This window comes from Ogataea angusta (genome assembly GCF_019207475.1).
Source record: "Ogataea angusta isolate 61-244 chromosome Unknown 61-244_NODE_1_length_1302399_cov_90.877568, whole genome shotgun sequence".
NCBI classification, from domain to species: Eukaryota; Fungi; Ascomycota; class Pichiomycetes; order Pichiales; family Pichiaceae; genus Ogataea; species Ogataea angusta.
In genome coordinates, this window is record NW_025065215.1 from 556111 (window position 1) to 570372 (window position 14262).

At 50.2% G+C, this 14262-nt stretch overlaps 9 protein-coding genes across 9 annotated transcripts; 3 read left to right on the forward strand and 6 right to left on the reverse strand.

Moving 5' to 3' along the window:
• Window positions 1-324: 324 nt before the first annotated feature.
• KL928_000349 (uncharacterized protein) lies at window positions 325-1386 on the reverse strand (the record flags this gene model as incomplete). The annotated part of the gene is made up of 1 exon (XM_043204082.1): window positions 325-1386. One exon carries the CDS (start codon window positions 1384-1386, stop codon window positions 325-327), a length of 1062 nt encoding a protein of 353 aa, XP_043062244.1.
• Window positions 1387-1979: 593 nt separating this feature from the next.
• KL928_000350 (uncharacterized protein) lies at window positions 1980-2363 on the reverse strand (the record flags this gene model as incomplete). Its single annotated transcript, XM_043204094.1, has 1 exon — window positions 1980-2363. The coding sequence occupies one exon, from the start codon at window positions 2361-2363 to the stop codon at window positions 1980-1982; it is 384 nt and encodes a 127-aa protein (XP_043062245.1).
• Window positions 2364-2752: 389 nt separating this feature from the next.
• Window positions 2753-3718, reverse strand: KL928_000351 (uncharacterized protein; the record flags this gene model as incomplete). The annotated part of the gene is made up of 1 exon (XM_043204105.1): window positions 2753-3718. One exon carries the CDS (start codon window positions 3716-3718, stop codon window positions 2753-2755), a length of 966 nt encoding a protein of 321 aa, XP_043062246.1.
• Window positions 3719-4316: 598 nt separating this feature from the next.
• On the forward strand, window positions 4317-5801 carry KL928_000352 (uncharacterized protein; the record flags this gene model as incomplete). The annotated part of the gene is made up of 1 exon (XM_043204116.1): window positions 4317-5801. One exon carries the CDS (start codon window positions 4317-4319, stop codon window positions 5799-5801), a length of 1485 nt encoding a protein of 494 aa, XP_043062247.1.
• A 234-nt stretch (window positions 5802-6035) lies between these two features.
• KL928_000353 (uncharacterized protein) lies at window positions 6036-7244 on the forward strand (the record flags this gene model as incomplete). The annotated part of the gene is made up of 1 exon (XM_043204127.1): window positions 6036-7244. The coding sequence occupies one exon, from the start codon at window positions 6036-6038 to the stop codon at window positions 7242-7244; it is 1209 nt and encodes a 402-aa protein (XP_043062248.1).
• A 13-nt stretch (window positions 7245-7257) lies between these two features.
• On the reverse strand, window positions 7258-9195 carry KL928_000354 (uncharacterized protein; the record flags this gene model as incomplete). The annotated part of the gene is made up of 1 exon (XM_043204138.1): window positions 7258-9195. One exon carries the CDS (start codon window positions 9193-9195, stop codon window positions 7258-7260), a length of 1938 nt encoding a protein of 645 aa, XP_043062249.1.
• Window positions 9196-9263: 68 nt separating this feature from the next.
• KL928_000355 (uncharacterized protein) lies at window positions 9264-10250 on the reverse strand (the record flags this gene model as incomplete). The annotated part of the gene is made up of 1 exon (XM_043204149.1): window positions 9264-10250. The coding sequence occupies one exon, from the start codon at window positions 10248-10250 to the stop codon at window positions 9264-9266; it is 987 nt and encodes a 328-aa protein (XP_043062250.1).
• Window positions 10251-10293: 43 nt separating this feature from the next.
• KL928_000356 (uncharacterized protein) lies at window positions 10294-12396 on the reverse strand (the record flags this gene model as incomplete). Its single annotated transcript, XM_043204160.1, has 1 exon — window positions 10294-12396. One exon carries the CDS (start codon window positions 12394-12396, stop codon window positions 10294-10296), a length of 2103 nt encoding a protein of 700 aa, XP_043062251.1.
• Window positions 12397-12508: 112 nt separating this feature from the next.
• Window positions 12509-13912, forward strand: KL928_000357 (uncharacterized protein; the record flags this gene model as incomplete). The annotated part of the gene is made up of 1 exon (XM_043204171.1): window positions 12509-13912. The coding sequence occupies one exon, from the start codon at window positions 12509-12511 to the stop codon at window positions 13910-13912; it is 1404 nt and encodes a 467-aa protein (XP_043062252.1).
• Between the last annotated feature and the right edge of the window lie 350 nt (window positions 13913-14262).

Consider the following 14262-nt stretch of genomic DNA (forward strand, 5'->3'; position numbering starts at 1 on the left):
ACTTTGCGGACCCGTTTTCCTTGTCGCAGAGGACGATCTGTGCGTTTGACCAGTCGACGTCCACCAGTCGCTGCATTTCCCTGAGATCAAGGAAGTTTTGGTATTTTGTATTGCCTGCGTAATTAGCACGGGCGAGATCGACAAACCCGCGTTTGAGAACCTGCTCAAGCTTCTGGTGAACGTCGTAGTACTCCGAGATAAGGCCAAGCACCCTGACCTGTTTCTCTTGCGTAGGGGCGAGCTGCCTGTTGGAATTGACCGGATCCAGTAAATCAGCAGTCATTAAATATTTTACTAAATATTTCAACGTTCGTAATTCATCTATTATACATCCTCGTCAGCAATTTGCGGCAGACGCATTTGACTAAACGTCTTGGAGTATGGGGACGAGAAATCCAGCTCTGTGGCCATACTCAGTCTTGACAGCCTGCTGATGTTGGCCGCGTTCAACGCAATAAGAGTGTCCTCCGACTCCGAGTTGTGCTCGCTATCATCGTTCTCGTCCTCCGAAAAGGCACACGACAGAAGATACTCGCTGGTAGGCTTTCTGTTGCTTGGGCCACGGCCGTTTCTGACGTATTCCGGCGTTGACAGAAGCTCGAAAGTGAACGACGAGTCGCGCGAGTCGACAGGAGAGCCGATAGATGGCACTTTGCGGATGTGTGGTGGATCAGCAGGGGTTCTGTCTGCGGGCGTTTGCAAGAACTGCGGAAACTCGAATTTCTGGAGATGGACGTCTTCCTGATCAGAGCTGTCTTGAGACTCTCTGTTGCTTTTGGCAGAAAATTGAGAGTTCTCTGAGTAGTCTGAGGATCTGTAGAAATCCGTCTCCGATTGCTCCTGAGGAATAGATGGCAGTCGGTCACTGTATTTGAGCATTCTCATGGGGCTTTCCTGGATGGAAGGCGCCAGCGAGCTGAGGGTCGATATCGAGGTGGAGCGGGTGAACGTGGAGTTGGCTCTGCTCAGAAGCTGCGAGGCAGAGGACGTGGAGTTCACTCTGTAGTGTCTGGACGACGGACGCGACTGCGGTTCCACGCTGCCGACCGTGTTTGGCGAGGTTCTGAAGGACGACACGGCCAGACACGGCGGAGACTGTTGTGGAGCCGTTTTCAGCACTTTTGGCAGCAAGCTCAGGTCAGCCTCCTTGAACGCCTTGTCCAGACCAAAGGCGTCCTTCTCACTGAGATGGGACATGTGGTTGAAACCGAACGGCGTGCTGATCATCAAAGGAGACTTTTTGCGGCCCTTGGCGAAGTCAGGCTCAAGGTCAAAGTAGTGGAGGATCTGTGCGCTCTTGGTTTGGAGGACGCGAAGGACCTTGTCCTTCTTCCTGGTCGAAGGCTCGTCCAGCCACAGCGACTCTAATTTTGGAGAGCGAGACATGAAAAACTGAGAAGAGGCGTTTATGTGCTTTATATCCGTGTGAGCAGTCAGCACGGCGCGCTTTCTCCAAAGGGGTGGAAAAAAGATATGAGCAGGGATGCGTACAATAGAGGACAATAAATAATTGTCGGCACAATAGCTGAAAATTGGGGCCTGATAGGAGGAATTATTCGCGGCCTCTGCGAATTTGCGGCGTTACAGAACCCAAAACGGGTTTGCTACACACACAGGGCGCTCATACGTGTGACTCCACGGCCCACAAAATGCAGCTCCAAACTTGTCGCAAGTTTGTAGCAGAGTTGGAGCACCGTTAGCCGGGCATTTGAAAAAAAAAACCTACGTGTGCTTTTTCTTAATTCGGAAATAATCCAAACGGGAAGTCTAATTAGGAGCCTAAAGGGATAACGGCGGTGTGACGCACCAAAGTCACCGCCAGACAATAGGAAATTACTTTATTTTCAGTTTAATGTACCGGTTCCTGGCTAGAACCACAAAGTTATCGTCGAAAGATTGCCAAACGATCGCCAAAACCTACGCACTTGTTAAAAACCATTAATTTACCCGTTAACCTTCCAAACCCTCATAACGCTCGTCTACACGGCCACAGCCACGGCATGCACAGGACACTCACACGCACCTTTACGGTTAATCCAGTCCTTGATGCATTTGTAGTGAAAACAGCAAAGACACTCTAGTCTGCCAACCTTATCCCCCGCGTGGAACTCCTCAAAGCAAATAACACACTCATTATCCTCGTTGACTCGAACGTTGGCGTCCAACGTGTACACCAGCATTCTGTTTGTTTGTCGCCTGGAGTCTGGCGAGCCGGTGAACTCCAAAAAGTGCAAGCAGTTGTTGATGTGCTGTTCGCGGCCAGCATCTGTCTCGTCAGACAGATCGATGTTGCACACGGGACACAGACTCTCGTCGTTGTCCAGGTCTAAGGTGTTTTCTCTAGCGGACGAGTTCTTGATCATGTTGATCGGCTCGCTCCTGTGGCCCAGTCGTTCCAGCTCTGCAGCGCACTCGTCGCACGTTCTGTGCGGTACGTGGGGGGTTTCCAGAAAAATCTGGGACTGCGGCGACACAACGTAGGTGTTGGGCAAGTAGCACGTAAACACAGAAGAGCAGTCGCCACAGACCACCCGGCCACACTTCCGGCAGTGGTGTCTGCGGTTGAAAAACGTGAACTTGCGATGGCACAAGGGGCACTCCCGTGCGCTTTCATCCGGCTGCCACAGGGGAACCCCCTCCGGCACCACTCTTGCCCCTTGAGACATCGCCGATAAGCCTGATTGATGGGGAAAAATAATTATTCTCTAGTACTTATTTGCATCTATCTATAATGAGGAAAAACACCCCAGACCTAGAATTTTTCGTGTGCCCTAGCAAGATATCTATTTTTCAGGCAGTAGATCAGCGACCCCAGAACAGTGAGCGCCACACCGCTCAACAGGAATGTGTATGTGGAGCAGATGACAAGGTTGTCATTTGTAGAGTTTGCACAGTTGCGCGTGTAGTCAGTGCCGTAGACCAGGTTTAGCAGCATGTTACCGATGATGGAGCAGCACGAAAAGATCCCGTAGGTTGTTCCCAAAATCTCAAACCCGTAAACTGCCGCCAGCACTGCCGGGAAAAGCGTGTATAGACCTGAATTAAGAACGGCATTCAGCACCACAATCACGTTGATGTGCAGTCCGGGAATGGGCCAGCTGGACAGGTACACATGGCCCAGTCCGCACATGACTATCAAACTTGCGAGGATGCTCAGACGCGAGACGCCGTATTTCGCGCACACGTGATCGGTGGCCACCATAATCACGAAACGAATTACCGTCGACGTAATGGAGTAGAGCTGCAGATTGTAGTCTAGCGTGTTTTGGTCCAGAGAGGACAGGATCGAGCTGAGGTTTGTGAGGAAGAACTCTGTTGCGCCGACGGCCATAAAGAACGCCATGTTCAGAGGGTACATGAGCGGATCTCTGAGAAAACGGGCAATTTTCTGCTGATACGTGACACTGGAGGCAGACATCTGGTCATCCAGTTGTACGTATTCGAGGTCCTCTGTAGCAATGGCAGCTTTTGGAGAGCCCAGGACCGCACTGCCTCCTGAAAGCAAGGGAGACGCGTTGAAGTTGCTGAAATGCTCTATTTCGTGCTCGTTCTTTTCCGTTCGGTCGGTGATCTTGCAGCCCACGAGTGCGAAGATGCTGCTTGCGCAAAGCGTGATCATAAAAAACCGCAATTTCTGCTGGAATGCTCTGGTGGGGTCTGATTCGTCAAACCAGTTTTGCAGCATGTGGATCTCGAGGAAGGTGGAAAACGCAATCATCAGGTTTGGCGTGCCGATAGCGAGTGTAGTATAGTATTTTCCAAGGGAGCGCGCGCAGTTGAGCAGGCAGCTGAACAAAAGACACGTGTGAGCACACCCAATCAGAAAAAAACTGATGTACACGGGGATGGGATCAAGCACCTCGTTTTGGTAAATAAAGAGAACAGAGGAGAATCCCAGCAGATAACAAGCGAGTGCAAACAGACTGAGGATCCAGGGCCCTTTGAGGTCGGCAATGAGCCCACAAAGGGGCGTGAACCCATTCAGACCCAAAGTCTGGGCAATAATGATGCTGTTGATGGTGATTGCGGGTATCGGAGCCGGCTCTGCAAGGGCTGGGTGAATATAGAGAAAAGTGCCAGCACACCCAAGGACAACGAGCCGATCAAGGACAGCCCAAATGCCAGCGTGTAGGAGCGCACATGAGGTTTCATGGGGAAAGCAAATAGAGGGACAAAAGTTTTTCCGTCACCATGGAGCTTAAATCGTGATCGGGGGACCGATAAGCAATGATAAATCGACGCGGGCGGCGATCGACGCGACGAGGTAATTTTTCTGACAGCATTTATCGTACATTTATTTTATTTTTATCTACACCATGTCGTTGGAAGGAGCATTGGAGGAAGAACGCCAATTAATTGCGCAGATCTTAGAGCGCCAGAAAGCCGGAAGCGCCGGAACAATGAGGGGTCGCGGGAGAGACGCATCACCCGGTGCGCAGCGCGCACATTCGAGGGGACTATCCAGTGTGAGGAGGTCCCTGAGTCGTTCCAGCTCCAAGGACCCTGACGCTAAGTATGCAATTACCGCACACGACCCGTCCGAAAGACTGCGGTCGCCTTCTGGGTCACGGGTGAATGAGAGCGAGGACGAGCTGCAGGGTCTGGATAATGCCTCCAGCAGCGACGAGGAGCAAATAAGCGACACAGACTCTGAATTCGAGGTCGACGACGGCGGTAAAGTGCTTCCGAACTATGCGTCTTATTCACCCGACGAGGTGCTGGACGATAAGCACAGTTTTGGTCGCAAAGTGACGCCCAAAGACGAGTTGAGCCATATCAATAACCGCAAACTCGTGAAAGATGCCATCCAGGCCGAGAAGCTTGACGAGCTGCTGGCAGCGGAACGGGCTCTGGCAAACGCCAAATCTATTGGGCGTCAGGTCCCCCATGAGTTTTTGGAGAAGATTGAGGAGGACGCCAAGAAGGTCGGCACACACATCCACTACGACCCGGAGAAATTCTATCAGGACAACACGGGACGCAAGGAAAAATTACAGGAGTACGCCATTTACAAGAAGAAACTTGTCTCGCCGGAATACTTCTCTGCGAAAGACGGCTTCTCGGTGCCTTACACGAGCGATGTGGAGGAGAAAGCTGACACCGAGTTGGCTCGCACTCTGAATGAGCATGTGGTCGTATCAGAGATTGAATCCAACCTCAGCAACCAGATGGCCATTCGGACAATTACGAGGGGAAAATTCTTCGAATTATCCAGAAAGGACGGCAGGGAGGCTCCTCAAATGTTTGTGTTGTGCATGGACTTTTCCGAGGAATCGAAATACGCTCTGGAATGGTGTATCGGCACAGTCCTGGTGGACGGGTCTGTGCTGTACATTTTGAATGTGATCGAGGATGACGACTACTCGTCGATGAACTTAAACGGTATTCAACCCAACGGGTCACACCAGTCTGAGACCAGAGAGGAAAAGCTGTCGAAAGCTGCTCGTGAAAAGCTGCGTATCCAGAACGTTGAAGAGATCACGCGCGAGACGCTGAAGTTGCTCAAACTCACCAAACTTCAAGTCCACATCGTCATTGAGTCGTGCCACCACCCGATCCCCCGCCATTTCATGGTGGAAGTTATAAAACACATCTCGCCAACACTGGTGATAGTCGGCTCGCGCGGCACTTCTGCTATAAAAGGAGTGCTACTAGGGTCGCTGTCAAACCATCTGGTGCGCAAGAGCACGGTGCCAGTCATGGTGGTGAAGAACAAGCTGAAAAAGCTTACCAAAAAAGGAAAACAGTTCAGCAACAACATTTCGACGCTACACAGTCTTGCCGAGGCCAAGGTCGACTGAGCGCTTTTTCTTTATCTACACGCACCCGTGCACCAGTGTTTATCGACGTCCCCTCATGTTGTTTTGGTTCAACATTTTCTGCGTAGGGGAGGGGATTTCTGCTCAGAAAAGGGGCTTTCACATAGCGCCATGTATATATAGCTGCCGAGCACGTCTAAATCATGCTGTTGATGTTGCATACTACTGTTTTCCCAGCAAATTAATAAAAAAACAGCCGTCGATCGACCCGTCGCTATGAATTACTACCAGAATTTCAAGGCCACACATAACCTAATCACCTCAACCTTTATAAATTATTCATCCGCATCCCCCATTGCTGCAAACACAGTCAACAACGCTGTCGTTTTGCAAAACAAGCTTCTACAGCGTCTTCACAACAGCCTTTCGTTTTTGAGGTACCAGATCCCAAACCCTCCACAAGTGGGCCACGATCTGGATCATAGATTCGCCAAACTCGTGAACAGCCACAGGATGGAGTCACGATATTTAATTAATCTACGAAACTACCAGCCTCGGTACAATGCCGGGTCCCAGGTTTCTGTCTGGCATCGCCTGCCAGCAGTGAGAAGATCGTCGGTTCTTGTTCTTTTGTTTTTGGGCAGACAGGGAGAGTTGCGCGTGATCCTGACAAAAAGATCGCACAAGCTCAGAAACTTTTCAGGACACATTTCTCTTCCTGGTGGCAAAGTTGACTATCCGCTGGAGTCTGAGTTTCAGTGTTCTCGCAGAGAGGCTGAGGAAGAGATCGGGATTCACCGCGATAACCGGTTCTTGAAAGAAAAGTTTGGGTATGAGGTCGAGGAACTGAAGGTGATGCCTACGTATCTCGCAAGGACACTACTGGGAGTGTCACCTTGCGTGGCGTTCATCAACTGGAGCGAGTCCAAGCTGGGAAGCATTGAAGATCAGCACATTGGCAACATCATGCTCAACCCTGGTGAGTCCTCATCGATCTTCAGCGTGCCCCTGAAGGATTTCTTGCAGCCTAAACCACGCAGATACGAGCTCAAGGAGTGTCTTAAACAATCATACATCAAAACCAAATGGGCTGGTATTCCGTGGAATTTGCGGTCGTTCATCTTCCCTATTCACAACGACAACGAGGTGAGATGGCTGGAGGAGATCCAGGATTTGTCGTCCGAAAGCGAGGACGAGACCCAGGAGGACCATGAGTTTGGCGTGCGCACGCGAAACTGCTGGGGTCTGACGGCCAACATATTGCACGACCTTGCCGAGATTGTCTACACTGGAGAGAAATACTACGATAATGTGCTGGGAGAGGAGGATTTGATATGGGCTTTGATCCAGAACGGCCAGATGCAGACAAAGCAGCGTTCTGAGTTTGAGAAAAAACTAATAAACAACACCAAAGGGTGTTCATTCAAGGAATGCATGAGCTCGGAAGAATTCATCAATCTTAAAAACTTATACAGTACTATCTAACGAACTGCCGCATTTATAACTTTCCGTATGGATCAACATTGGGCTCCAATCCCATGTGCTCAATGTAGTGGACTGCCTCGTCGATGTATTGCTTTTTGACCTCCTTGCTCCAGCCGTACTCCTCGGCCATTATGTCGGCAACTTCGTCAACACATTGGAGCGCCATCTTGGAGTCCAAAAAGGCCAGTCTACACCGTCTGGCCAAGAAGTCCAGCGGCCGTCTGGCGTACTCATACGCCATTGCGTAACGTAGTTCTGCTCTAGTGAACGGATGATCGAAGTTGGCATAGGTTGGCGGGTTGGTCAGGCCCAAAGGCTCGGCATTCTGAGGGTCCTTGAACATACCAACAATCATGGCAGCACGGTCTCCGTAGTTGCTGGCCAGATGGATGGCCATTTTGTCCGTCAGTTTATAAAGCTGGGCCAATCTAGCAGACAACGAGTCGTCGTAATTGACGGCTCCAACTAGCTTGTGGTGTCTGGTGGAACAAGGCTTCAACTGTTTGGTCTGGAACTCGGGAGTGTCCTTGATGACCTCGTTGATAACCTCCTCTGCCATTTCTCTATAAGTAGTCCATTTACCACCAGAGATGGTGATCAGTCCATTAGGTGAGTGATAAATCAAGTGGTTTCTAACAAGTCCCTGGGTGGAGTTGATGTTACCTGCGTGCACCTTCTTAGGGTCTCGGACAAGCGGTCTGACACCACACCAGGCACTCAGGACATCTTCTCTCTTAACCTCGAATTTGACGTAATGTTGCAGCTCTTTCAGAATATCATTAATTTCAACCTCTGTAGCAACAGGGTTTTCCGGAATCTTTTCTAGGGGAACGTCAGTGGTTCCTGCCAAGACTTTTCCTTGCCAAGGCAGGAAAAACATCACACGTCCGTCGGATGTGGAGGCGTCGAGAAGTCCCATGTCTCTGGCACAGTACCATTCTGGAAGAACGATGTGAACACCTCCAGAAGGAACCACCATCTTTGGGTGCTTCAGAATTTCAGGATCTGGCAGGCCGGATGGCGACTCATCCATAGACAACAGTGCGTCAGAGTAAGGGCCTGTCGCACTGACGATGGCATCGGCTGCAACCAAGTATATATTATTGGTCTCGCAGTCCACAACGCGCACACCTTTGCTCTTTCCTTCCTCGTTCTTCAAGATCTGCTTGACCTCCATGTAGTTCAACACAGTGGCACCGTTGTGGATAGCAGTCAAGGCAAGAGTGACGTTCATCCGCGAGTCATTAAATAAACCGTCGTGGTAAACAAGTCCACCGACAAGACCTTCAGGGTCCAGTTGTGGGTGTTTGTCCAGAAGACGGTTCTTGGTCATAATGTAGGAGAATCTCAGGTTCTGGGAACCGGCAAAGAGGTCATACAGCAAACAACCAGCATAAAAGTACGGCATCTGCCAGTACTTGTAAACAGGGATGGCAATAGGAAGACAGTGAGCTAGATGAGGCGCGTTGTTGAGAATGGACGCTCTCTCATTCAACGCCTCGATGACAAGGTCCAGCTGGGCCTTGGAAAGCTGGAAAATGGCCTTTTCTAAGTACCGGACTCCTCCATGGGCCATCTTGGTAGACTTGGAGGACGTTCCAGAAGCAAAGTCATTCTTTTCGACCAACAAAACATTCAAGCCGCGAAGGGTGGCGTCCAAGGCGGCGCCGGTACCAGTAGCGCCTCCGCCGACGATGATCAGGTCAAACTTGGCGGCGGCGTCCTTGGCGGAAAAATTTTCGGCCGGACTGGTGACAGGTTTCCCCAGTTTTTCCAGCAAGTCTTTTCTTGCGGGGGGCTTTTCTACGTCGGTCACGATGGGCGGGAACTTGCTCTTGTAGTCCACAAACGTCTCGTTGTGTGCGGTTTGTATATAGAGGCCTCCCAGAGTCAGCGCCAAGGCTGAACAGACTCCGATTTGGCCAAATCTTCTTGCTTGTCTAAAAGACATAATAAATCATCTAAACTCGAGAAATATGAGAAAGTTGCGGAAATACATTTCTCCAAAAATTTCCCCGTTTACCCTGCCCCTCGCATTTTTTCTTGCGCGATCACGTCCTCGCCAATCGACTGCCGAACCTCTTCCCGAAATAGTAAGTTTGTATCGCCGTACCCCAGACTAATTTCGTAGGCCCGCACGAGCCGGATCTCGTTGATTCCGATGTTGCACTGGCTCAAGCTCAGCAGACAGTTCTTGTATCTCGATATGGTGTCCTTGATGCTGGCCGAGAGCGCGTCGTTCTTGTCGCTGTATATGTCCCAGGAGGACTCCTGTTCCAATCTCGTGATAGATACACTACCTTGCCCGGGCTGATAATTACCGGACGCCGCAGAAGACAACTCTGCATTAGTCTTAGCGGTGGAAGCAGAGTGATCTGCAGCAGAAGAAAGCGGAGTTTTGTAGATCCAGCAGTAGCCGTTGACACCCAAAATGATGCTCACATTCCCGGGCAAGTCGTGAGAATGGTTTTTCGCTCTCACAATCAGTTTTGAAGGCACCGCAACAAACACGCCGTTTCGAAGTTTTCCGTATTTCAGCGAGCGCGTATGCAGGGAGGCGCTGCCGTCCGAAAACAGCGATTGCACCTCGGCGTTTAGCAGGTCGCCTTCCTTTAAGAAATTACGCATCTGTAACTCGTCGCTCTCGGATTTCCTTCTCAAAATACCTCCGGGCAGGTTGACCGATCCCAGCATAAGCACCGCGTCGTGTTCACCTCCGATGTCCACTTTCCATCTTTTCTGTCCAACATCGATAATTCTGCCCACCAGATGGTCTCCCGTTTCTGGTGAGTATCTGCCTTTGAAGGGCACCACGCTCAGCAGCTTGTTCACCTTGAGAACGGTTCCTGCGACTGAAGAGTATGTCTTGTCGTTTAGAAAGTACGTCCCGTGGCCGCGCATCCACGTCGGATCGTCCGTGATCAGCTCTCCCGGAGTGACCACCGACGACCCAGCCTTGGTGTCGCTAGCTTCTGGCTTTGACGGCACACTAATGCTGATTATCATTGTAGTTGGTTTTTTTTTTTTGCACCTGAAAAAAAAAATATTCCTACTTCACTAAGGTGTAAAATAATATATACGCGTTCTGATCTCCAATTTCCTCCTCGTACCGACACACACTGAGCCGGTCGTCGTCGCACAGAACCCATTGGCCGCTGCGATGAATGACGTTGGTGTAGTGGCCGGACCCTATGGAGTCGCCCAAATGGTCTATCCAGCCACTCAATTTGTAGCCGTAGGCAATCTCTTTATCGTGTCTTTTGATCTTGAAATTTAATCTCTTTGGGAACCGAAGTTTGATGTTCAGCTTGTTTTGGTATGGGTCAAACTTGGCGAGGTAGATTGTCAGGATCTGGGGTAGTTTGATGAAGTTGGACGATCTGTACGACACGTTCGGCTGGCTCAAGAACGCTTTCAGCTCAGCGTAGCGGCCTGTCTGGTAGTCGTTCATTGTAGCGTGCTCTTCTTTCTTGAATTTGAAAAACCCTCGTTTTTTTGATTCCTGAGAGGAGACCATTTCCTCGAGCTGTTGCAGCTCAGCACTTAATTTCTCGCATTTCGGACAGTTCCACGCATTCCCAAGCCGGTCAGATAATTCTTCAGCCTCGAGATTTCGTAAGATAAGATCGTTCAGGTAGTATTCGTTTCCGTTCAAGTTCAGGTTCATCATCGACGAGTTATCGTAATTCAGCGACACATAGCCACAACGTCCACACCTGAGCTTCGTTTCTTGCTGTATTTGGAATAGCTTGTTGATTGGAGACACTCCTTCCGACTTGAGCAGCTGCGCGTTCCAAGAAAGGTATTCCTTGCTGTTGCTATAGTCCGTGAATGGGTCTGTCTCAGGGTTATTCGTCTTGAAGCTCTGCCGATTAGCGGGCGAGTCATCAATGCGCAGCTCGTCATGCAATCTGTTGAGAATAAAGTACAGAAACTGAGAGGTGTCCTGTTGTTCATGGGGGATTTTGAGATCTGGTTTGAGATTTGAGCATAGCCTCACAAAGTTGTTGGGACGAACAACTGCGTGGCCGTTGGCGTAGAAAAATTCGTTAAACAATGCGTAGAATGCGAGGACAAGCGAGTTGTCGTTGGACCGTAGGATCGGCTGGAATCTGGACGGATCCATCATGAAATTGCGGAAATAGGACAAGTTAAATAGGCACTGGACCATGGAGTTGATGTAACACGTGCTTCCATAGTTGTGAAGTCTCACCAAAGGAAGAGATAGCCCGGGAGGAAGAGACGGAGCTGAGCTGCGGAAAGAGGTGGCAGGCTTGGATGGCGTGGAAATGGTTCCTGTAAATGTTTTCGCTTGGTCGTTACCAAACAGCTGCAACCAACGTTCAAAGCCTCCTTCCAGGGTTCTTGGCTCGACCTTGATATTTCCCCATCTTTTCCGTTTCTCGATGGCGCTTTCCACTAAGTTGAAAACGTGTTTGGCACCTTGAGGCTCACCAAACACAACGACAAAAGTGTACTGGTTGAAAGACGCGAGCTTTGCCGAGAAGTCTATGTTTCCTACCTGGAGACAGAAAACAAGGTCCTCGAAATCATGCACTGCTTGCACGCTTTCCGGCTGGATGTTGATGATGTCGTCGTGCTCTATGTGCGATTTCAGAAACTTGTCAAAGGTTCGAACATCTATCAAAAGTATTTTCTCCTGCAGATCAAATAGACGAGTCGATAGCTCATCGCAATCGAAACTCAGTTGATCCGCCACTGGGTATAAATCCCGATTTATGTCCGACTCGATAAGACTTGACGCTTCCTCCATCGCAAGATCCAATAGCTCCCTGTATTTGCTCTTGTTCAATATCTGTTGCGATACGTTGTTCAGGGTCCCTATAAATCCTTGATCCTCCTGGTTTCTGACGTCGGCACGGTCTAATATGTATTTGAGAATAAAGTAGTTGTACGTATACAATTGGATCACCATACTGGGGTCCTCGAAATCTGCCAGAGCCTTGAGACCATTCAGATAGTTTGTTGAGATCTCTATCCAGTTGATGATGACTAGATCTGTGGCACGTGAGTTGAATGGCCTGTCCTCGGCGAGAAGAGAGCGTGATCGGAGCCTGTCATTGCGCTGAACAATCAATTGGAACTGGCATTGGACTATGGATTTAATTTCCTCTACTGATAAAGTGTCCATAAAAAAATAAATGGATACTAAATCAGTTCAAAGCATGTTAGTGACTAAAAAAAAATATTTGGAAAAAAAAAAAAAAATAACCACCCGGATGACCAGAAAGGCCACCACTAATATGATCGACCATCTGGCCGTGACAGAGTCTCTGGGGTATAAGGTCTTCCGGAAGCAGACTCGGTCATTATGGACGGACGAAAAAGACGAGGCCCTCAAAAAGGCAGTTATCGAGCAGTTTCTCAAACGGGAAAAGCTGGAAAAGTACGATAAACAACGCATAAAGCCCGATTGCATAGATTGGGCCGCCATAGCCGAGATGTTCCCAGAATTCAGTGCGATGCGCTGTCGCAAGAGATGGGTGAGCGCATTAGACCCACGGCTGCGACGCGGAAAGTGGACTCCAGAAGAGGACCAGCAACTGTTGAAGGCATATCAGGAAGTCGGGCCGGTTTGGGCCAAAGTTTCAGAGCGCGTCGAGGGACGAACAGAAGACCAGTGCTCTAAACGGTACATCGAAGTTTTGAACCCAGAAAACACCGACAGAACAAAGCCATGGAGCCTGGAAGAGGACTTGCAGCTCATAAAAAGCGTCCAGATACATGGTACCAGGTGGAGAACCGTGGCGACTGCGATTCAGGGACGCCCAAGTCTGACGTGCAGGAACCGCTGGAGAAAGATCATGACCGATGTTGCGCGCAAACAGGCCTCGAGGCCGATCATGGTAGCCGTGGGAGCTATCGAGGCTACAGGGGAAGACACCGATCGAATACCAAACAAGGGACCAAGCCCCGAACTTCATCATCTGCCTCACAAGCTGCCACAAGTGAGCTTTCAGCGCCAGCCGCTTGCCAGGCCAGGAAACGGGTTGTCCCCCGGCAGATCGAACACGGAATGGCGGTTCGACATGCTGGATCCGAAAACAAACGAGCCGATCAGAAATTTCCACGGGACTATACAATCGCAGGAACAGGTGCACCAGATCATCGATCTCGCCAAGTTCAACGGAGTCAACATCACCATCCACCAGCACATTCACCACCACTACAGTCCCCAGACATCAGCTCTGGATCCAACCACGTCTCTGAACCGATACTCGCACTTCAACTATCTTCCGCCGTTGACAGAGGTTCCCAAGCTCACCTCTCACTCGCCAAGAGACAACACCACCGAGTCCAATAGCAGCAGCACGCAAACGCGGGGTGCAAAAAGCACGCCTCCTCACACGACCGACGAAGAAGAAGAGGACGTGGAGGAGGACCAGGATTTCTGGGAGTCGATGAGGTCGCTGACCCAGCCCACCGCGCCGACCGTCTCTAGCAAACCCGTCTCCAGACACCACCCTCTGCATTACCAGGACAAGTATGTCACCGAAGTGACGGAGTACTCTCACGGGGTGGCGGAGTCACGTGCTGAGGAAGAGGAAGAAGAGCTGGACGACGACTACGGATACGGCTGGTCGTACATGTCTCGGAAAAGCCAGGCCAACAGCGAGCAGTACGTGATGCCGTTCAATCCGTCGTGACGAATGAAGGGGTGTAAATTAATAATATAATCTGAGCTAGATAGACCAATCTGCCGCGAATCACTTTCTTCTGAAGAAGTAGGAGCTGGACATGAACTCGGTGCTCTGATTGTACAAGTAGTCGCCGAGCTCCAGGTATTTGTACGCGTATTTTTCGAGCTCTGGCTGGTTCAGGAGCTGCACGTTGGGCTCGATTCCTGTATTTTTCTTGACACCGGCGAGAAAGCCAGCTAGCAGGGCCAGGTCGACAGAGACGTGTATTGCTTTGGAGATCTGAGGTTAGAGGAACAGATGGTATTTTACTTACGAGAGCCATGAAGATATTTGAAACAACGATAAGAATCAGGGGA